Source organism: Aethalodelphis obliquidens, unplaced genomic scaffold (assembly GCF_003676395.1).
Source record: "Aethalodelphis obliquidens isolate GAN/ISIS:26980383/991018 unplaced genomic scaffold, ASM367639v1 scaffold2, whole genome shotgun sequence".
Classification (NCBI taxonomy): Eukaryota; Metazoa; Chordata; class Mammalia; order Artiodactyla; family Delphinidae; genus Aethalodelphis; species Aethalodelphis obliquidens.
This window is the reverse complement of record NW_020837946.1, coordinates 21,039,740-21,063,739: the sequence shown is the minus strand read 5'-3', so window position 1 is coordinate 21,063,739 and position 24,000 is coordinate 21,039,740. Positions and strand designations below refer to the sequence as shown.

At 42.2% G+C, this 24,000-nt stretch overlaps 1 protein-coding gene across 2 annotated transcripts in view; it reads left to right on the top strand.

The window, feature by feature from the left end:
• The window catches only part of XRCC5 (X-ray repair cross complementing 5), a 98,017-nt gene that overhangs the window by 39,292 nt on the left and 34,725 nt on the right, over nucleotides 1-24,000 (top strand). For both annotated transcript variants that reach the window (XM_027122021.1, XM_027122013.1), the window contains 3 exons: nucleotides 6,534-6,730; nucleotides 14,992-15,085; nucleotides 16,560-16,629. In XM_027122021.1, coding sequence (XP_026977822.1) covers nucleotides 6,534-6,730; nucleotides 14,992-15,085; nucleotides 16,560-16,629 — 361 coding nt within the window. The remainder of the gene's footprint in view (nucleotides 1-6,533; nucleotides 6,731-14,991; nucleotides 15,086-16,559; nucleotides 16,630-24,000) is intronic.

Sequence of the window (24,000 nt, the reverse complement as noted above, 5' to 3'; positions counted from 1 at the left end):
CTGGTAGACTGCCTATTTCCTCTTCATTTGTTTGGTCTGGTGGGTTTTTACCTTGCTCCTTCATCTGCTGTTTATTTCTCTGTCTTTTCATTTTGTTTAACTTACTGTGTTTGGGGGCTCCTTTTCACAGGCTGCAGGTTTGTAGTTCCCATTGTTTTTGGTGTCTGCCCCCAGTGGGTAAGGTTGGTTCAGTGGCTTGGGTAGGCTTCCTGGTGGAGGGAATTGGTGCCTGTGTTCTGTTGGGTGGGGCTGGATCTTGTGTTTCTGGTGGGCAGGGCTGTGTCTGGTGGTGTGTTTTGGGGTGTCTGTGAACTTAGTATGATTTTAGGTGGCCTCTCTGCTAATGGGTGAGGTTGTTTTCCTGTCTTACTAGTTGTTTGGCGTGGGGCGTCCAGCGCTGGAATTTGCTGGCCACTGGGTGGAGCGGGGTCTTAGCAATGAGACGGAGATCTCTGGGAGAGCTCTGGCCGATTGATAATTACGTGGGGCTGGGAGGTCTCTGGTGGTCCAGTGTCCTGAACTCGGCTCTCCCACCTCAGAGGCTCAGGCCTGACAGCAGACCGGAGCACCAAGACCCTGTCAGCCACACGGCTCAGAAGACAAGGGAGAAAAAAAGAAGGGAAAATCAGTCAGTCAGTCAATAAAATTTTTTAAATTATTAAAATAATATAAAATAATTTAAATAAAGAAAGAGAGCAACCAAACCAATAAACAAATCCACCAGTGATAACAAGTGCTAAAAACTAAACTAAGGTAAACATAAAAATCAGAAAGAAATCAGTTGCAGACAGCAAACCCAAGTCTGCAGTTGCTCCCAAAGTCCACCTCCTCAATTTGGGATGATTCGTTTTCTATTCAAGTATTCCACAGATGCAGCATACCTCAAGTTGACCGTGGAGATTTAATCCGCTGCTCCTGAGGCTGCTGGGAGAGATTTCCTTTTCTCTTCTTTGTTCGCACAGCTCCTGGGGTTCAGCTCTGGATTTGGCCGTGCCTCTGTGTGTAGGTCGCCTTCAGGCATCTTTTCCCATCCAGACAGGAGGGTGTTAAAGCAGCGGCTGATTAGGGGGCTCTGGTTCACTCATGCTGGGGAGAGGGAGGGGTACAGTAGTTATAACTGGAATGCGGGGCGAGCCTGCGGCGGCGGAGGCCAGTGCGACATTTCACCAGCCTGAGGCACGCCGTCTGTTCTCCCGGTTAAGTTGTCCCTAGATCACGGGACCCTGGCAGTGGCGGGCTGCACAGGCTCCTGGGGGGTTGGGGGTGTGGATAGTGACCTGTGCTTGCACATGGGATTCTTGGTGGCTGCAGCAGCAGTGTTAGCGTTTCATGCCCATCTCTGGGGTCTGAGCTGATAGCCGCGGCTCATGCCCTTCTTTGGAGCTCGTTTAGGCGGTGCTCTGCCTTCTGTCGGCAGACGGGGAAGGAATCCCCTCTCCTCGCGCACTGCAAAACAACAGTTTCTTGCCTCTCCGGCAGGTGCAGACTTTTTCCCAGACTCCCACCCGGCTAGCTGTGGCGCACCAGCCCCCTTCAGGCTGTGTCCATGCCACCAACCCCAGTCCTCTCCCTGGGATCTGACCTCCGAAGCCGGAGCCTCAGCTCCCAGCCCCCGCCCATCCCGGCGGGTGAGCAGACAAGCCTCTCGGGCTGGTGAGTGCTGGTCGGCACCGATCCTCTGTGCGGGAATCTCCCCACTTTGCCCTCTGCACCCCTGTTGCTGTGCTCTCCTCCGTGGCTCCGAAGCTTCCCCCCACCATCCCCCGTCTCTGCCAGTGAAGGGGCTTCCTAGTGTGTGGAAACTTTTCCTCCTTCACAGCTCCCTCCCCGAGGTGCAGGTCCCGTCCCTATTCTTTTGTGTCTGTTTTTTCTTTTTTCTTTTGCCCTACCCAGGTACGTGGGGAGTTTCTTGCCTTTTGGGAGGTCTGAGGTCTTCTGCCAGCGTTCAGTAGGTGTTCTGTAGGAGCTGTTCCACATGTAGATGTATTTCTGATGTATTTGTGGGGAGGAGGGGATCTCCGCGTCTTACTCCTCCGCCGTCTTGGAGGTCCCCCTCGGAGAGTTGTTAACATGGCCTGTCTGTATAAAGAAGTATCATTGCTAGGGTGTGTATAAATTGAATTCACTTTTTCTAAAACAAATATTTATTGAGTACTAACAATGTATCACGTGCTGGTGATACTATGAGCTCATTACCTGAAAGGACCCCTCCAGAGGAGTGAGAGGAGAAGAGAGAGATAAAACCAATAGGCACAATAGTGGTGGGTACAAAATACTGTGGGAATAAGAGGAAAGAGAGATTCTTCCTGAAGGTGAGTGACTTCAGGAAGATTTCATTTAGGAATAAAGGCAGTGTGTGATGTGCTGTGGGCATGCCAGGCAAAAGAAGTAGCACATGCAAAAGCAAGAAAACACAAAGAAGTGTGATGTATTTAGGGATCCACAAATAGTTCCATTTGGCTGGAGAATAGGCTCTATGGGAAAATGGTGGAGCAGGTAGCAGGTAGCAGACAGGTCATGAAGAGCCAGTAGTTTTTATTTTATCCTGTAGGCAGTGGGTAATCACTAAAGGATTTTGTCAGCAGGCGGGTGACATGATTTTTAGAAAATAGGTCTGATGGTGGCATGGGAAATGGACTAGAGACCAGTTAGGAAACCTGCAGTGGCCCCCAGGAAGACTTGAATTAAAGCAGTGACGGAGAGTGGAGAGGAGAAAATTTAGAAGGTAGAGTAGATAGGACTTAAGGGATTGGATGGTGGTTGATGAGAAATAGGAATTGAAGATAACAGGATCCTAGCTTGGATGACAGGAAGGATGACGTCACCATTAATTATGATAAGGAATATAGAATGAACAGACAGAAAAGGTAATTCATGTATTCTTGCAAGTGTTAAATTTGAGTTATCTGTTGGCTGTCCCAGTACAGACACTCAGTGGGAAGTTGGAAATAGGGGTGCAGAGCCCAGGAGAGCATTCAGGACTAAATGTATTTGAGAGTCCTCCTCATTTAGGTAGAAACAGAAGTGAATGAGGTCACCTGGGAGAGTCTGTTGAGTGAGAAGGAGGGAGAATGAAGTCCTGAACACCGCCATGATTGGACAATTAGGGATAGACAGAAAAGCTGCCAGAAATGAAACAGTGTTCCTACCTCCACCCTCCCCAAAAGGTCAGAGAGACAGAAAGAACTAGAAGAGTGTTGGAAAGGAAAGAATCACAAATCAGACGTTGCACAGTGGTGAAGAGAGCTGAGCCTGGCAAAGGGCCTTTGGGGTTTGTAGTGAAGTCTTTGATGACTTTGAGGGCCCAGTGGGAGTAGAGTGATGGGGCGTTAGCCAGATTACAGTACCTGTAGGAGAAACCTTTACTGATGAAGGGAAGAGAGAGAGAGAGGATCCAGGAAGCTACAGGAGGATGTAGGACCCAGGAAGACTTTTTTTTTTTTCTTTTAAAATAGCTACAACTAAGAGTAAATGAGCTGGGAGTAGGGGGCAGAAGGAGGGAGAGGTTAGTAATCAACTTGTTGGCAAGATGTTGATTTAATTCTAATTTTGGAAAGAAATGCTGAAAAATATGTCTTTTGTCAAGTGTACAGTTAATACTGCCTTTTAAATAATTGATACTGGGTTGCTGAAATCAACATATTAGTAACTTACAAGCTAGCCACCAGTGGCCTGCAGTTTTTCCTCTAGTCTTTTTCAAATTGTAAAAATCACATCAAGGAAAACAGTTGCTTAAAGGAGAAATTAAGTAGTTTGAGGACTGAGATCTCGGCTTCTCAGCTACTAAAAAGTGTCACTTTCTCATAACCTTTTTTTTTAAATGAATTGGAATTTTTTTGATTGAATTTTTATCCTACTTAGCTTTATCTAAAATGCGACCTTTAAGAAAATATGAGAGGGTGATGCTTTAGAACATCTCTTGTGGGTCCCTTATTACTGACTTATGGGTGATGACACTATTTGAAAGAATTGCCTGGAATTCAGAATTCTTTTCCCAAAAATGTCACTTGGATATCACAGATAGAATCTTCCAGAGTATTTGCGAGGTAGTCTGCTATGTTGGGTGTTGGATTTCTGCTTACATCTTTAGGGCTTTGTAAGCTGTTTTTGGTATTTTATTATTACTTTTTTTTATAAATTTATTTATTTATTTTTGGCTGCATTGGGGTCTTCGTTGCTGCATGCACGCTTTCTCTAGTTGCGGCGAGCAGGGGCTACTCTTCGTTGCGGTGCGCTGGCTTCTCATTGCGGTGGCTTCTCTTGTTGCGGAGCACGGGCTCTAGGCGCACAGGCTTTAGTAGTTGTGGCACGTGGGCTTAGTAGTTGTGGTGCACGGGCTTAGTTGCTCCGCGGCATGTGGGATCTTCCCAGACCAGGGCTCGAACCCGTGTCCCCTGCACTGGCAGGTGGATTCTTAACCACTGCGCCACCAGGGAAGTCCTGTTTTTGGTAGTTTAATAACTGACCTGAAGGTGAGCGCTGTGAATTGCGAATTATGTATTAGAAGGTTGGGGTAGATTCACAGGGTTTGGGATCTTTGTGGTTTCCCCTTTTGCTTTACATTAAACAGGCCTAATGTCATTGATGCTCCAGGGAAAGTAGAGTAATTAGGGAAGAGAAAGCAGGAGTCAGGCTCTGAAACAATGAATTTACTAGGAGAAGGAAGGCTTGGGGTTGGTCTCTTGGAATTGGGAGCAGAACATGAAATTTCTAGAGGAAATTGCTATTTAATACGTACCTCAGGGTTTTCTGAATTTGTAGAACATTGACTCTTTGATGACATTTACTGTTTAAGCCCAAGTATCTTTATTTTTTTAGAACCGAAAAGTCTAGCTTCCATTTTTACAGGGTACGAAAACAATCCATGGAGTAGTTTAAATCATATACCTTGTGATATGAAACAGTAATTTTAAAATTGCAGGAGCTATTCAGCTCCATTTTTTTCTTTCCAATTACTGACATATAAATTGTTCAAAGGTGGGAATAGGAGCCTTGTTCTCCAACCTAATTTTGGAATTATCCGCTAGCAAGGGGAGTAAAACATCAATGAATTGAGAGTTTCATTTTTTTTCTTTTTTTCTTAACAGTTATCTCATTTTTTTATTACATTCCTGCACTCCTTTTAGAATACTTACTTTTCTGGGCAGATAATACTACTGCCAAGGCCTGGTAGTCTGAAAGCAGTATCAGTGATTGTATGGGAGTGGCTTGCGGTCCGGATCTCCACCTGTGTGAGCAGCGGAGAACCTGCCCTGGCCTTGATCTTGGCCCCACTCCTGGTGCTGCTTCCTGACACCTCTGTCACCTCTTCTGTAGAGTTCTGAGAAAGAGTGCTTTATTCACTCAGCCAGTACCTTTTAGGTGCTTATCATGTGTGGGGTGCTCTTTTCAGTACTTGGAATTCAGCAGTAGACAAGACAAACAAGATCTCTACTTTCAAGGGGTAAGTGGAGGTAACAAACAGATAAACTAAAAAGTTGATGAGATAATTTTAGATAATGATAAATACTATAAGAAATATAAGACAAGTTTAATGATAGTTTAATTTACCCCGTGGTAACACGGGGGTAAAGGGCTCCTTCATACGGTGTCAGGGAAATCCTCTCAGAAGAGATGATAATTTAGCAAAGAACAGAATGATTTTAAAAAGGGCCAGCTCTGTTGAGATGTAAGGGAAGGCAGAAGAGGCTGAGGGAGCGTTAAGCACAGGACCCAAAGTCTGGAGTGAGCTGGCATGTGCGTGAAGCAGGAGGAAACCAGTCTAACAGGGCGGCTGGGGTGAGGCATGAAGGGGCTGTGTTAGGGTTGACTTTAGGATATGGAAAGGAACTTGTGTTAAGATGACTTGAGCTGCAGTAGAGCCGTGAAAATGGATGCAGGGAAACCAGTTAGGAGGGGATTGTGGTAGCCCACATGAGAGGTGATGGTGCCTGGACAAGAGTGGTAGAGTGGAGATGGACAGAAGTGAGTAGATGGGTGGAGAATAGCCCAAGCTCGGCACTCGGGGGAGTTTTGAGACAGACCAGTAGTCTCACCTCTTCCACAGTGTTCATCCTGGGACTCACTGAGCATGGGCACCTCCCCTTTAGCATCTGATTCATCCACCTTAGGTTGTCTTCTAAGGTTGTGCAAGGGAGAAAGCACAGCATGCTGAAGGGAGATTAAAGGATTATAACCAAAAAGTTATCATCGCAGATTGTCAGAGGCTTTTGGAATTGCATCTCAGGGAACCTCGTATATCCTCCAAGTAGTCAGAGCAGTGGCCTCTTTTTATGAGATGAGGCTCCTTTCCAGGAGGGCTTCAGCTGACGGTGCTGCTAGGCTTAGATCTGTTTTACAGTTGCTTTTAGACATTACCAACGTCCTGCTAACCAAGGCGGTTCTGGGTCCACCCTCTTTGCTGTCTTTTACATATGGTAGGAATCCCATAACCCTCCCAAATTAAAGAATGAGGATCCGTGATCAGAAGAGTGTAATGAAGCTGTGTGTGATGTCTACATCTGCGTTTTAAAATCCTTATGCCTTTCCCACAGTGTCTGCTGCACAGAGCTTTACACCCCCAGGAGCCTCTGCCCCCAATTCAGCAACACGTTTTGAATATGCTGGATCCCCCCACTGAGGTGACAGCTAAATGTCAGGTTCCTGTCTCTAAAATAAAGACCCTTTTCCCTCTGACTGAAGTCCTCAAGAAAAAGGACCAAGTGACTGCTCAGGACATTTTCCCAGATAAGTGAGTACTCGATGGAACTGTGTGTGACGCTGGAACACAAAGATTGGTTGTGGTCTTAGAGGGGCTGTGGCATTAAGGGTTGCAACCTGGGTTTGTGGAATCACAAAGGTGGGAGGAAGAAACCTTTTGCTATTTGAGCCTTGCATTGGAAATCCTGGTTTCTCACATCTGTCCACTGTAGATATATTTTATCCTTGTGCACCTAGAAATTAGAGCTACCTTTGGGGTTGTTGACTTTTTGATCAGCATCAGATTCTTGATGAATTATATATATAGGAAGACAAACAGTCTTTGAATATCTAAGACTGAATTTTAACATTTTTAAAGTAAAGGGCTGAGGATGAGAGGAGAGGGGTAAAAGTCGTAAGGTTTTTCGTTTTGGAGGTAAGGTGTCAGGAGAATATCGGTGAGATTTTGGGAGGGAAAATGGGAAGGAGAATGAAAAACCTGGCCCTCGTTGTGCTGTTACTGTGTTGATGTGCTTGGATATACCATTAGTGAGGTGTAGTTTAAGGATTGTAAAATGTTTTTCATATCCTTAGATCAAGCTCTCAGGTAGCTATTAAGTGTTTTTTCCCCACATCAAGTCTGTTTAGAATTATATCAGTTTCCATTCAAAGCAGAACAAAAACAAACCTTAAGAAGCTGTTCTTATCCAGAATTATTTGGGTGTATGACATTGATTTTACCAGGTTTTGGTTTTATTATTGGTGACTTTTCCTCCCAAATCAAAATGATCTACTCATTTCTTTAGGTTGCATTCCAAGATCCAGTTTTAGATCACAGTTTTTTTCCTTTTTCTTTGATTTCCTTCCCACGGCTGTGTCTGTATTGACAAAGTAAAGCTTGTATTTGTAAATACCCCATTGGACCAGTATTGAGTAATTTCCAGAAACCTTCAATTTACAGGGTTCTGTAAATTGTTAATTTAATGAATTATCTGCCAAGTTGAAAAGACAGGTTTGCATTTTTGGTGGCTTTTTAGAGGTTAATACCCTAAACTTTGTCAGAATTGGGGGGAAAAGAAAAAAAAAACAATCATGGGATTGAAAGATTCTCTCATGTGCATTTCTAACACATCCTGGAGGCTTTTATGTTTCTTTTTAGTCTGTCATGCCTTCTTCTACATAGGAAGACTGTCACTAAAAATCTACTTCTGCTTTCCTCATCTACCTAGATCCCTCTGGATTCGTATCTTAGAACAGTTCAGTAAAATTCTGAGTCCTTTTCTTCCCATGACAGCCTTGCCTTAGTCTCTTCTGCAGTCATATGGCTGTTCCCTCTCTGTGTATTAAAGCTCCAGTTCATGATCTTGATTACCTTCTGGTATTGTGGGAAAGAAGTGGGCCATTTTCTCCTCCTCCTGTTGATTAAACTGTAAATTAGCTGGTTTAAAAAAAAACATACCAGCTAGACCCAGAAGGCTGTTCTGTGATTTGATCCCTGCTGTGATTACACCTTCAGCCCTCTTCCCGTCTCTCACTTTCAGGAAGCTTGAGCCTGCCAGGCTTCTTGTTCTCTGCCCCCATAATGGGTTTGTTTTGCCACACAGCCAAATTAGCTGTGGGGGGCCGGAGAATAATCTTGCACACACACACCTACGCACACCCCAATTCTCTACTCTTCCTTCTTAGAAGTCTTAGTTTTTAAGAACTGCAGAAATGACACATTTAACAAATATTTATTGAGCACCTCCTATATTCAAGAATGACTGAGTCCTTCTGCAGGGTTCTTACAGCCACTCAATTTTTGTGATAAGGCTCCAATCAGCTTTACAGGTGGTCTCCCTAAGGGAAAGAAGGATTGCTAACAACCAGCTATGTTTTTGTGTATATTCAGCATCCCTGTATCCAGGGTACATACTTCCAGTGTACAGATGAGGGGCTGAGATGGGGGGAGGGGCACATGTCTGTTCAGGAAGTGTCAGAGGCCAAGGAAAGACCTCTGAGCTAGGAGTCTCTAGTTTTCATTCCAGCTTTTTCACTCTTGATCTAATTTTGTTTAAATAATTTTACCTTTATGAGAGTTCCTTCATCTAAAAACAGGCTCATCGTAAGAGACATTATAACAGTAAAATCACAGATATTAAAGGACTGTAAACTATTTGGAGGGAAGGCAGTAGTCAAAACCCAGAGCAGTAATACTGTCATCAATAAAAACACTGAATATTTGAGAAGATCTACTATTCATGCTGAACCTGTTCAATCCCTAGTGTTGAAGTGATTTCTTCAGTTCAAGAGGGTAAAAGCACCGTCTCACACTGCATTCCAAAAATGCACTGAATATTACCCTCATCACAGAGAAGCATCGCTTCCCTTAATGTTGCTGGACACCCTTGCAATGAAAGTAGCATCTCTTGGACAGGACTTACATGAGAATAGGGACATCTGAGGTCTGATCCTGCCTATGGAACTAATATGTGATCTTGCGTTCTTTTTTTTTTTTTTGGATCTTGATTTCTTTTTATCTCTATATGCAAATAGTGTAAAGTTTTCTACTTTTTTCAAGTCCCCTAAGACCCCAGTCCCTACTTACTGTCAGAGACCAACCTCACCTGGTTTTACTGGCTAAGACTTCAGACTCCAGGGTCAAGATAGTGTGAGTTGGTCCCCTTGCTCTGCAGTGTGACCTTAGTTGCAAGTTGCTTATCCTCCCTAAGCCTCAGTTTCCTCATGGGTAAATAGGGATAATAGGAATATCTGTCTCATAGAGTTGTCTTGCAGGTTAGTTGAGTAATATATGCTGTTCACTGTTGTCACCCTAGAATGGCACAGTGCCGAACACATAGTAAGAATATAGTGTTTGTGAAGAGATGATTTACAAAATTCTAGTCCTGTCCCTAGCACATTTTCAACAACTACGGCAGTGGCGACGATCATGATGGTGATTTCACAGAGAAAACAGGCCAATAGGCGGGAACGTCTCAGTTTTCTGGCCCATCTTACCTAAAAACATATCTGTATGGCATCTGCCTTTACTTCCTTTTTTCCTGCCTCAGTGGAAGAGGGTACCTCATCCTGTCCCAAGTTAATCCTTTCACCTATGTCCTGGGATGCTATTTCTGTCCCATCTGGTACCTCAGTCCACTGATAATTTCTTCCTTCCTTCTGTATCTTCAGCTTCTCCCTCTGTACCAACTCCTTTCCCTCCACACATTAACATTTTATTTCTTTCCTCTAAAAGAAAATGAAGTAATCCCCTCAGTTTCCTCTCTCTAATTACTACCTGTTATCATCATCTTTCCTTCCATAGCCAGGCTTATTAGCAGAAGAGCCTATACTGCTGCTTTTCCTAGCACTCACTGGCTCGGCCTTCTGCCCCCACCACTGCCCTGAAACTGGTCTTCTAAAAGACACTAAGTGGGCTTCCCTGGTGGCACAGTGGTTGCGAGTCCGCCTGCCGATGGAGGAGACACGGGTTCGTGTCCCGGTCCGGGAAGATCCCACATGCCGTGGAGCGGCTGGGCCCGTGAGCCATGGCCGCTGAGCCTGCGCGTCTGGAGCCTGTGCTCAGCAGCGGGAGGGGCCGCAACGGTGAGAGGCCCGCGTACCGCAAAAAAAATAAAATAAAATAAAAGACACCAACTGCTGGATTTACTTAAGCGTGGCAGTCCTTTTCTTTCGTTTTTTTTTGTTTTTTTTTTTTGTTTTTTTTGCGGTACGCGGGCCTCTCACTGTTGCGGCCTCTCCTGTTGTGGAGCACAGGCTCCGGACGCGCAGGCTCAGCGGCCATGGCTCACGGGCCCAGCCGCTCCGCGGCATGTGGGATCTTCCCAGACCGGGGCACGAACCCGTGTCTCCTGCATCGGCAGGCGGACTTGCAACCACTGTGCCACCAGTGAAGTCCCCTTTTCTTTCTTGACCTCTTTGTGGCACGTGACATTGTCAGTTATCCTTTCCCTCTTGAAACTCATATGTCTTCCTTAACTTCAGATTCTCCAGATTTTTCTCTCTAAACCTTTGACAGGCTCCCTCTCAGATTCCTCTGGGGGCTGCTTTTCTTTCCCCACCAACCTTAAATGTTGATGTTTTGTAGGACTCCTCCTCTGAAAGAGCTGACATTTATTGGACATAGGTATGTATTATCTGTTTGCATCCTTTTGGCCATCTTATGAAGTAGATTCTTTTATTCACTTCATCTTAAAGCTGAGGACACTGAGGCTTAGAGGAGATAAGAAACTTCCTCAGTATCACAGCTGGTTAAGCGATGGAGATGGATTTAAACGCAGGCAGTTTGACCCCAGAGCTTACACTCTCAACGATTATGCCAGACTGCACATCCTAAGACCTTTATTATCAATATTTCACATATGGGTCTCCAAAAATAACTAAAAATCTTGTCTATCCTAATATACTTCCATCTTATCCACTGGATCTTAAGTGTCTACAGATAACTCAAGTTCAGTATGTCCAGAAGTGACTTCATCACCTTCTTTCTCTTTCCACACTCCTTTCAACCCCCTCTTCATGCTGTGATTCTCTATTTCAGTGAATGACACCTAATTTCCAGGGAGTCATCCCTTTTCTTCACTCCCCGCATCTAATTGGCTTACCAAGTTGTATTAGATTTACCTCAAGTTCACTCCTTTTGCTTCAGGTTAGTACAGTGGCTAATAGCATTGATTTGGATCAAAACCCAAGTATTTCCTTTTTAATTTTTTTTTTCTTTTCATTTATATATTTATTTATTTTTGGCTGTGTTGAGATACGCAGGCTTCTCATTGCGGTGGCTTCTCTTGTTGCAGAGCACGGGCTCCAGGTGCGCAGGCTCAGTAGCTGTGGCTCATGGGCTCGGTAGCTATAGCTCGTGGGCTCTAGAGCGTAGGCTCAGTAGTTGTGGCACGCAGGCTTATTTGCTCCGCGGCATGTGGGATCTTCCCAGACCAGGGCTTGAACCCATGTCCCCTGCATTGGCAGACAGATGCTTAACCACTGTGCCACCAGGGAAGTCCCTCAAATATTTCTTTTTAATAGTGGTTAAAATTGGCAAGTTGCTCTGTGCCAAGTTGTGATAACAAATACCTGCCTTTTAGGAGGCTGTTTAGGAGAGTGGTTAAAAGTCCAGAGTTGGCTGTGGACCCCTTACTGAGTGCTTTAGACAAGGTCAGGCCCTTTTGAGCCTTGGTTTGCTTAATTGTAAAGGGACAATAACAATAGCTGACTCGTGTGCTTGGCTTCGTGACCGATGGTGAGTTAGTTCTTACTAGCATTGCCCACTGCCATTGCTTTTATGTAGGTTTCATGTTAGCCTGCTTTACTGAGATAACCCCTTGACTGCTTCCCCTAATTCCAGTCTTAGCCCCTTCCCATCCATTCTGCATTCTGCTATCTGAGTGATGTTTTTAAAAACAAATCTGATCACATCACTCCCTTGCTTAAAATTCTTTAATGCAGTGATTCTTAATCTGTGTGTGTTTGTGTGTGATGGACCCTTTGGATAATCTGATAAAAACTGTGAACCTTCTCCCCAGGAAAATGCCCTAACATAATCAATTTTGCATGTAGTTTTAGGTGGTTCACAAATTCCTTGATGTCATCCTTGGATGCCTGATTAAAAACCTTTGCTTTCATGGCTTTCCATTACCTTCAGCTTAAGACCAAATTCTGTTACACAAATGAGAAAACCCAGATAAGCAGAAGGAAGAGAAATGTCTGTCCAGCTACCTGGAGAACCACTTTCTTTCCTCACGGTTTGTGTCTACAATTTAGATATTTTCTATCCTCATCTCTCACTACTTCCCAGCTTGCACTTCATGCCCCAGCCCAACACAGCTACCTGCTTTCCTCTCAAAGGGATATGTTGCTTACCACAATATTTTGTTAATTGCCTGTTTATATATTTATCTTTTTTATTTGGCTGAACTTCTTGAAGGTGATGATTATTAACTTTTATATATTTAGAATCTAGAGCCTAATTTAGGGGTCCACACATAGTAAGTATTAGGTAAATGTGTGGCTAAATAAATGAATTACAAGATTTATACTCGGGCTTCCCTGGTGGCGCAGTGGTTGAGAGTCTGCCTGCCGATGCAGGGGACACGGGTTCGTGCCCCGGTTCGGGAAGATCCCACATGCTGCGGAGCGGCTGGGCCTGTGAGCCATGGCCGCTGGGCCTGCGCATCCGGAGCCTGTGCTACTCAACGGGATAGTCCACAGCAGTGAGAGGCCCGCATACCGCAAAAAAAAAAAAAAAGATTTATACTCATATATGAACGAAAAGGAGAAGAGGAGAAAGAACAACAAATTATCCAGGGTCCCAACATCCAAATGCAGCAGCTGTTAACATTTCTGTGTCTGCTGTGACCTTGCATGGATAATGTGTACCTTCCAGAGCTCAGCTCCCTCATAGATAATTTGGGGATGAGAGTCATTGTGCTTTCCCACTTCAGATAGACATTATGAGTTTAATATATGTAAAATTCCTAATTAAATCCTGTTAAATGATTCAATCTTGAGATTATTAAACATATTAAATTTTCACTACTTTCTGCTATTTTCTGGACTTGCCTTTACCTGCCCAGTTCTGGCGAATTAGTATATGTGTCTCCTTATTCTTCCTTCTCTAGAATCTTATCTGGGAGGGTTTAAGAAATTCTTCATGTGATTCAACCTTGTATTCTCACGGAACTTAGCATAGTGCTTTGTATGTTTAATGCCTCTTAATACCACTATATAAGTTAATTTGTATTTTTGGAAGAGAATAGGTGAATAGTTGATACGGTACTTTTTGTTGTAGTGTTCTCCTGAGGAACAAACTGAAGATCAGAGAGAACAGTAACTTACTAGACTCTAAACTCTAGACATACAAAAATTAATACACAGTCAATACCTTCAAGAAGGTGTAAGATTCCAGGGCTAGCCAGTGGCAAAACTGAGACTAGAATCTGGGTCTTTTTCCTCCAAATCTTCAGCAGTACCATGTTGTCTTTCTCTTGGGAAGAACCGGCAAAGGTTAACTGAAGTGGCTGTGACTTTTTTTTTAAAAAAAACCTCAAATTCTGATAGAATTTCATGCTGCCTCAGGTTTGTGCATTTTCCCTCCATTTTTGCACCAAGGCTTTGTGTGTTTATTTCTTATTCTCCTTGAAGGAAAGGGCTCTGAATGACTCACCCCTTATCTCTTGTTTACTTCTCAAAAGGAAGAAGGCAAGTGGTGAATGGGAAAGATATCAAGTAATAAAACTTAATTCTTGTTTGTAAGGCCGTAATGATTACTTTAGTTCTTTCATCTGGCTGTAAGAGGAGATTCATTATTGAAATATCATTGAATAAGCTAACTTAGGTCTTACTTTGCTTTATTTTTAGGATAACCTCTTCAAGCCTCACTGTTTGAAAGTTAGGCTTTTGAATAAAAACATCACATTTAGAAATAGTTACTAATAGTACTCTTAGTTACTAATTTCCCTTCTCATTCAGCCATTTCTTGATAGCTGCTTTTGCCCCAGATTGATTATTTGTCTGGGAGAAAAATCTTCATAATCTCCTGTGTTCAGCATCTTAAGGGAGATTATGGGCAGAGTCTTTGAATTTTTTTTCTCCTTTGCAATTGACTTGACCTCCTTTTGACTTTAGGCAGGCTGTTAAAGCCTGCTTGTTACTTGAAGCAAGATGTTTGACATACTTCCTCTTTCCCTTATCACACAGATGCTTTTGGACTCTGTTAGCATATTGCCCAAGACAGAATTAGGTTTATAAAGGCACAGATTAAAAGTTTTCTTTTGAAAGTGGTTTTTTATAGTTTAAGACTTCTCTAAGAGCAAGCTCTTGCATGTTTGAGGATTGTCTAGTAAGTTTTGACAGCTGTAAGTAGCAGCTTATAAAGCTCTCACATACACGATGAAGAAGACAGGTTATTAGACACAAAGGTCTTCTATGTACATGGAAAGCTAATAGCTATCAATTCTCAGGCAGAAACTAGCAAATAATAACTGAAGGGTAAATGGGTTTCATACTGAAATGCTAAGTTTCCATTATCTATGCTTGCAGTTTCATCTTTTGAAAGGGCTTTGTGATGCAGCTGCTAATTCTGATTTCCCTACTGCTGGAAACAAAGCCAGGGCTGCTCCAGTCACGCTGTCAGGGGTCCAGAGGGTGGGAAAGGGAGGCAGCCGTTTGTAAAGGAGGACTAAGTGCAGCTGCTTATTTTTGAGTCTTGAAAAATAAATTTATACTTTTCACATTAGCAATTCTGGGTTTTGTATTGTTTGTTCAGTTTTAAGGGGAGAGAAAAAAAAAAAACCCAAACATTTATTTCTTTTCCAGCCATGAAGAGGGACCCACCTCTAAAAAACTGAAGACCGAGGGAGATGAAGCCCACTTTAGTGTTTCCAGCCTGGCTGAAGGCAGTGTCACCCGTGTAAGCAGAACTTGTCGGGTGTGCTCCCCTCTTTCAGGAAGGTTGGGGCTTGGGGAGATTGCATCAATTTTTGTTAGTCTTTTAACGTAGCACTTTCCTTGGTCCTTTCAACATATAAGCCATACATGTCCATCCCACACTTTTTCCTTTAATTATTGTCAGTGAATTACCTATAGAATTATTTATATTGATATATAGTACATAGAGCACTATATAGTATATAGAGTGTGAAACATCACTTTTGTAGAGTTTTTTTGGTAACTTCATTTTGCAACTTTCTGTTTAGTCACAATGGTAGGATAAGTGGGGGGGGGGTTAATGATACGAGTCTTAATCTCCAAGTATGTAAGCTTTAAGAGTATAATTCTCTTTTTTCTAATATACAACTTCATAACAGTTTTCACTAGTTTAGGATTTCCCCAAACCAGGTATCCTTTGACACTTGAGATCTTCTTTATTTAATGGGATGGTTTTTGGAACTTGGAACGTATTGCCTTGTTTTAAGTGGCATTATTTTGAATCAGTGGATCTTAAAAATTGTCCCTTACTACTAGCCAAATATACTAGGAAGGATAGCTAGCCCTAGGGCGTACCTTTTCCCCACCTGAAAAAGTAATGCTCTCAGAAAAACTGAATGTCTGAAAAATGATTTGAATTTTATTTCAATGTCTTGTAGTAAAGGAAAAAACATCATGACCTTATTTATTCTGGGAGCTTTTCTGACTGCTATATACCAGAGTTGACTGGAAACTTTAGTACATTTTGTACCAACATTTCCCAGCCATTGTAGAATCCCATTGTCTTCTCCCCCTCGAGCCGAACTTAAGCCCTATTAAGGTTGGGATCGGAAGGTAAAAGACATAGGTATGATCAGAAAGTGCCGTATAGTGTGGCAGAGCTTTTCTTCTTTGAAACTTTCCCACCTAGCACTGATTTGCTTTTACTCTGGGGGACATGTTTAGTTTGGGCATGTTTGAATAGTCTACCAAAACTTCAATGCCAGAGGGTCAGCAGCAGCCCCCAGGAAGGACAGTTCAGTGAATTAAGCATCAGGCTGTTATTTCTCGTGTCATCTTAGTGGAACAAAGGTATTCCGAACTGACCCTGCACTGCAGAATCCTCCCGTTCCTAATTGGTTGGGTGTCAGGAGGGACAGGCAGTCTGCACATAAAGCCTTCAAACTGGGCCGCCTGGTGCTGGGTGCCTTGGGTCATACTTCTGACCCATCCAGAAAGAAGTCAGTTTGCATGAGGAGAGGTAAGTGAAAATACGGACAGAGGACAGCCCTTTGACCACAGGAATCCACTAGCTTTTAACAGATCCGTGAAATGAAAATGAACAGAAAAGGGCCTTCACTTTGTCTTTGCCTCTATTTTATGAGAACACACTTATTACATTAAGCTGTCTTGTCTTGCCTGGGTGCTGCCAAAAAGAGAAGTGACCTGCAGTTTCATTGTCTGTGGGTGTGTTCTAGGTTGGAAGTGTGAATCCTGCTGAAAACTTCCGTGTTCTAGTGAGGCAGAAGAAGGCCAGCTTTGAGGAAGGTAAGAGATGTGCTGTAGGCTTTGCAGCTAAGGAAAAGTGGTTAATTAGGTTAACTGATTTAAGCCTAGACTAGTAAGTGTCACCTTTGGTCATAATGCCTTATATAGCCGTTTTCTTTCCTGGTGGATCTTTGGGACTGTCCCATGTTAGTAAGCTCACCGAGGTAACATTATGAGCACAGGAGGGTAAACTCAGCACAGGGCTGCTAAACAGAGACGAGCTAATTTGTAGGTCTCCCTGTTAAGAAAACTGGGGGCCAGAATCTTGGAGCTTTTAGTTCCACTTCAGTGAAATCCTTTGGGAATAAAACGTTTTTGTGTCATATCTTCCTATTTTCCGAGACATATAATTTTTGTTCTCTCCTAAGAGTTTCAGCCCCTTGACAGTAATCTCGGAAAGACCTTACTGCTGCCCTTAGATTTGATCCTTCTGAAATGGACCCTGTCCTCAGATTTTTCTTTTCAGATATAACCTAGAATTCCATTTAGGCTTGAGCTGATATTAAAACAGCTTTGAGAGATGGATGGAGGGTCTCAGACTGACATTCATTCACTTGATTGCATTCAGGTTCCTGTTCATTCACCTTTAATGAATGGCAGCTGGCAATTGTAATCCTGCAGTTTTGTGTATATAACAGTATTGCATTCATTATTGCTACCCAGGGTCAGGACTGCGAGCTGCCTTCTCTGAGTGTTTATATGTTCATGTGTGCACAGAACCTTCTCTTCCAACTTCTTGGCATTTTGGGGGAAATGAGTCCTAAATGCCTAGAAACACTACAGCTCTTTAATCATCTATAGTACCTAGCGTAGGTCTAGGGGCCTTACCGCTTAGAGTGTGAGAATCCTAGCAAGATGCCTAGACTTCCTGTGCTGTTGCCCAAAGGCAGTTATAACCAGCTGAGAGCATATAATCTGCCAGGCCAAATCTTGTTGGTGGGAACACAGAGGCCAAGCCCATGAGAATTTCCTGAGGAAGACCAGCTCCATCCTCATGGTAATCTGCATTCTTTTAGGTGGGGTGTGTACATTTTGTGTTCTGAGAATGGGGAAGAGCTTTTTGCCCTGTTAAAGACTGACGTATAGAAGAAAACCTTGAGTTTTAACATAAAACAAAACTACATATAAATAGAAGGAGGAAATCTAAAATTAAAGTGACAGCTTCCAGAAGGATTGGGGGAAACAGTACTTCAGAATTTCTCTCCTTCTAATACTGGGTTAATCAAAGGAGGCTTTCACAGCATTGAACCTGTCTTGTCTCTTAGGCTGCATATGTGACTGTGTGTTTGGAAGGGGGCAGAAACACCGCTGTGACAAGTCAACAAACTCGGTCATCTATCATGGTTGTTGTGTTTTTGAAGACAGATTGAGGCCTTCTTATCTTGTGATGATATGTTATGGATTACATCAGCCAAAGTCAAAGGTCGTCCCTTTGGAAGTAATTGGTCTTCCTGGTTGGTGTGGGTGTGATCTCTTCAGGGACCTAATGTAGCATCATCACCATTATAAAGGCAGCCTACTAGTTAGTTCAGGTCATTGTGCTGGCATCTACTCTTTGTCTCGGTTATTCCACACAGCGGTCCTGCAGAGTCACGTGAGCAAGTGGAGAAAATAGTAGAGCTCCAACAGCTGGTGTCAGAATTTTCTGAAAAAGAAAGTTATGTTTATTGGGAAAATACTTTGATAAGTCTTTGGGGTAGAGACTGAGTCTGTGTCCCCAGGCTTCGTTGTTGGCCAGTGCTGGGGTTCAGAGGAGGGGGAAGCTGCTAGCACCATAGAAGTGGAAAAACTGGAGCTAGTTCAGGAGGGAAGGGGGTGAGGAGAACAGGTAAGAGGGAGAGGAAGTGAATGAATTTATGTAAGGGCACAGCGTTCTGCAGTACGTTCCCAGCTCATGACTGCAGATACTCGGTGTCAGTAAAACTCTGGAATGCTTGGCTGGAGTGCTCCATCTGGGGAAACTGGTGAGGAGGCAGTTTGGGGTCTGAAAGTCCTTCAGGCAGAGCAGAGAAAGCTCCTGAGAGCACCAGAGGCCAGAGTCTAAAGAGGTCATGAGAGAGTAAATTCCTGAGAATTTGCTTACATCTTAGGAAAACAGTGTTTCTCCTAGACTAATTGGGGATTTAAAGCAGTCTTGTGAAAATAACAAGGGCAAGTGGCCCCTCGATGGCATATAGATTATAATAGGTATTATTATTCCCATTTTATAGGTGGAAAAACTGTAAAACTGGAAGAAATGAACTTCCCCTCCAAATCACACAGGGATTCAAATCCATGTCTCCTTCAAATACTGGATTTTTCTACCTAGCAGTACTATTTCTCCTGATTCCTAATGCCTTCCTTTCCTACACGCTTCTTTGTTTAAACATTATAAGGTCAAGCATCTCAAACCTTGTGCCCATAGATAGGATTTTTGATGAGTAGATGGTTCTTTTCTGTTGAACGTGACTGCATGCTGGCACGTTGTAGTGCTGTGATGGTGGATGTCCCTCTGTACCTCCATCTGGGACTTATCAGTCAGAGATCTCCAGTGACCTCACAAAAGCAGACTTTCTGCAGAGCTGCAAGAAAATGGGACTGCCCACTTGTTAGCAACTAGTTCTGTTTCATGGTCCTAAATTGGCTTCCCTTTTTTGCTTCAAGCTCCAGAAATTTTGTTTCTTCATTACTTTTCTACCTTTGTTCTTCTACTTGGATATCTCTTTGCTAAGCTCTTTGTGAGCCAGGACTCACCTTGCAAGCCCAAAGTACCCCTCCAGACTTAAAGCTGCCTCCCTGATATTGGCCTTCTAGAGGCAGAAGCCCTTCTCTTCTCTCTAGTGTATCTGTTTTTTAAATTCAGTTGCCAAAAGCATGATTAATATTAGATAGTTTTACCCTTTGTTAGAACTTGGCCCTTTCACCTATTGTTACAAACTAAAATATGGGTGTAATTCCTTTTTACCTGTACTAGTAGCAGAGTCATACTGAGAGTATTGTGACCCTATCCCCTTGACATCAGCAGTAGGCAGCTACACATTTTCTTATCTAGTTTTTGGTGTGAGGGATGTTTCTTGTCCTACGATGATTGGCATAGAGTAGATAACACTGAACCCCAGGAATGTGTTCTTTCTGGCTGTTGATGCTTCTGTAAGATGTCTTTGATTCTCAGGTGTTCTTCTTTTTCTGGTCCCTTTCTTTCTCCCTCACTACCCACCCACTCTTCTATTACTACAGCTTTAAAATAGAAAATTCTTGATCACAGCTGTATATATAATAATAATCATCGCTCAGTTGTGAAAGTGGGGTTGTTTCCCTCACATAGTATTCGTAAGCACATCAGCACCATCATCTGTGATGTCTGTTGTGTGTAGTTGTGGATTATTGGAGAACCTGAGTCCACAGAGTTCTCAGAGACTCCTCAGCAGTGACAGGGTGGCAGAGCTCTGTTCCACCAAGCTGAATTCACAGGAGCCTGATTGGTTGAAAAGCCAACCTGTCAAGAAAAGGCATCCTAAGTAGAAGTGGTATGGACTCCTATTCGGGGTCTGTTATTTAACATTAGATTAATGTGCAGTGAGTGTAATGTGCACACATCCGTTTGATAGATGATGATGACTTTATTCTGTGGCTACTGAGATATTTCATTTTTCTCACATCTCTTTCCTCTCTCTCGCTTTGTTTGGATCACATCCCATCCTCAAGTCTGCTGCCTTTGTTCTCTAACCTATCTTATTCTCATACATCAAACAACATCCTTTCAATTTCAAAGGACATTTCTTAAAATTCACTTCTGCAAGATCTCCCAAAATTAGGCAGAACGTTATTACCACAATTAGTAATAAAGTTATATTATTCAGCAAAGTCAAATAGATAATTTTTTTCAACTCTGTGGGTAGAGCAGTTTACTTACATTATATGATTTTCTGCCATGAATCAAGCCTAACCTGTGGATTCTCAAGAGCTGGGATCTAGGAGAAGTTTCGTGTGTGTGTGTGTGTGTGTGTGTGTGTGTGTGTTGTGTATTTTCTCTTTTTAATGGTGTATTCATCTTGGCTATGGATTACGTAACCCATTAAAGCTCTTTCCAGATAAACATAAGAAGATAAAAATATGGCCTTTATTGTTTTGCACAGAGCTGGTAAATTTAAGAAAAATAACCTCCATTAAATACCTTGAACGTCTTGGAAGAAGGATACTAAATACAAACAGAAGTAAAATTTTAAGTATCTTTAGCTGTATAAAAGTTTTGTTTTGTTAACAGTTTGACGTACTTTCTTAGTCCTTTCCCAAAAGAGCAGTGATCCGTCTACTCACAAGAGAGAAAATACATGATTACATATTCTAGAGGTTTAGTCTATACTTCTATATTTTTTATTAACTATCTTGTTCTTCACTGGCTTTCTTTTTAACTTGTCTAGTTTTAAATTGTTAAACTCCAGAACTTGATGATCCAGGCTTATTTTACACCTCACTTATCAATGACAAGTAGTCTCATTTGAAAACAAAAATCAGTTTATTTGGAATTGTAAAGGATACCTACTAAAAGGGTATGTTATTATTTGACATGGTAATTGTGTGTCAGTGACCCTTAGGGTCTTGTTCATCTTCCGTGTGGCATGGATTGAGGCCCAGAATAGTTGAGATGACTTTCCACGGATTATTGCAAATATGCAGTCAGATTCCAGAGAGCCAGTTCTTGGCCTCTTGTGGCTTAAACATCTTCATTGGTTGCTTCCATTTCATTAGACAGCACAGCACTGCTCTGAAGCTTACATTTTAATATAATAAAACTCATTAACCAAATAATTAAAATGAAATCATTGAAATGAAGACAAAAAGAAAAAATAAAAAAGACATGGCATAGAAATCAAAGATCGTCATATACACACAACCACTTTATAAGTAAGTGTTTTCAGTTTTCACAATTCTCCCTAAAAGGCGTCTGTCCATTCTTACTCAGCTTCTAGCATCTTTTCAAATTCCTGTCAATCTGTAGATCAGAATATCTCTAATTACAGAGTATGGCTCTTGTAAAATGTAGCCTGGCTGTCTGTTAAAAAAAAGAGAGCGTACAAATCCTGTTTGCTATAGGTAAGCTCTCTGTGAGCACCAAGATTTCTTCCTGAGAGCATTAAAGGACGCCTGTATGTGATACACGACAGCATTTTCATTCTCCCAGTGTTTTGTTTTCTCATGCCAGGTGGTAAAGTTGCTTGCCTTAAACCTGCTGAGTATTTTTTTCCCTTTTTATGTTAAAAATAGAAAGAATATTTTTCCCTCTGGCTGAAAATTTGGAACTCATATGAATGCTTTCCCTGTGTCAGAACAGCTAGAAGAACAGAGTCCATTCAAGCCTGCATTTAACGTAGTGACCCACTGGCTTGCTTTGATGACCCGTGCCAGCTGCTGGAAACACGGAATTAAATGATGGGTGCTTTGGAGAAAGGGTGTGTTACCCAACTTGCTGTTGGAGTTCACCCTTGCAGGAAGTGCTAATGAGAATGATTTGTGAAGCAAAAAGCTGTTGAAGTACTTACTCACGGCAATTTGGTTTTTTCTTTATTGCCTATAAATTCATGGTGCATTCATGGTGCATGGTAGATCACTGTCATGCAGGGCATTGCACTTGGTTCTCCTTGAATTGGAGAATTGTCTTCACGATTGTTTCTTAAGCCCAGCTGGTTGATAAAGGAAACTGATTTCAGGTTGTGCTGATGTGCAAACTGCTTTCATCAATGACTTAAAGTGACTGCTTGTGGCAAACAGCAGAAGCTCTTAACCAATTAAGATGTTTAGGAAAGGATGTTAGGCTTTTGTTAAAATAGTAACTAATGGGCTGAAATGTGTTAAGAGGAACCTAGAAACAGCTTGGAGTCCCATTTAAAGGCAATAAAAGTATTTTGGTCCCCTCCCCCTTTCAAATTATAAGCGCAGGGCAAAAAGTATGCTTACACAGAAAGAAGTGGCAAGTATAATTTGGTACACTTAGTCCTGTCTGTTCCCATGTCTACATAAAATTTTTAAAATGGCATACTAGTTTCTTTGGTCAGAAAAGGGAGAGAAGTTTGGTTCAGATATAGAACACAGTTTCAGCAGGGCTTGAGAATATTATTAGTGTAGATGTCCTTAGACATAAATTAACTTTTTTTTTTTTTTGCAGTTTCTTATGGACAGTTGCAGAAAAATCTTTAGTTAATAGTTATGATTAAAGACTCTGCTGTGGATTGAATTGTGTTCCCCCCAAAATTCATATATTAAAGCCCTGACTCCTCATGTGATGGTATTTTGAGATGGGGCCTTTGGGAGGTCATTAGGTTTAGATGAGGTCATGAGGGTGGAGCCCTCATGATGGGATTAGTGCCCTTATAAAAAGAGACACCAGAGTTTGCACTCTCCTCTTCTCTTTCTCGCTCTTTTTTTTTCTCTGTGATGTGAAGGTGACTGTCTGCAAGCCAGGGAGAGAGCCCTCACCCAAACCTGACCATGCTGGCACCGGCTTCCAAACTGTGACAAAATAAATTTCTGTTGTTGAAGGCAGCTAGCCCATGATATTTTGTTATGTCAGCCTGAGCTGACTAATACAGGCTCATTTTCTTTTCCTTTGTCAGATTAAACTGCTGAAATCCTGTATTTTATCTCTTTATGTCTTTTAGTGGTAATGAGATGCAACTCTAACACTCAAGCTAGTCACTGTATTTCATTGGTAGGCCATTGGAGTCAGGAGCCATTTCTTATATGAGAACTATCTAACTGTAATTCTCTTGCCCTTGGAATCTTGTAGTGTTTCCTTGGGGCATTGAGGATAAGATTTACTGTGTGAGCTTTTCAGCAGTTATTCTATAAAAGAAACATCTAGTGTCTCCTTTCTGTCTGTGGTAAATCTCCACAAATCTCTCAGATAAATTGCACTTATTTATTGCCAGTTTTTAAATAGTTCATTGAAGTATAATTTTCTACTATAAAGTGTACTCATTCTAAGTGCAATTTAGTGATCCTTTATAAATGGAAAAGGTTGTACAGTCATCACCACAACCCAGTTAAAGAACTTTTCCTTCAACTCCAGGAAGTTCCCCATGGCAGTGTGTAGTCAGTTCTTTTTTTCCCCACCACCACCTCAAGCAACTATTTTCTGTCTCTATAGCTTTGTCTTTTCTGGAAATTTTATGTAAATGGAATCACTCAATATGCAGTGTTTTGCATCTGACTTCTTTTACTTAGCATAAGGTTTTTGAAGTTTGTCTGTGTTGTAGCATGTATCAATAATTGACTTCTTTTTGAGCTGAATAATGTTCAGTTTTAATGAATATGCCACAGTTTGTTTATCCACTCGCCAATTAATGGATATTTGGATTGTTTCCAGTTTTTAGCTATTACAAATAATGCTGCTAT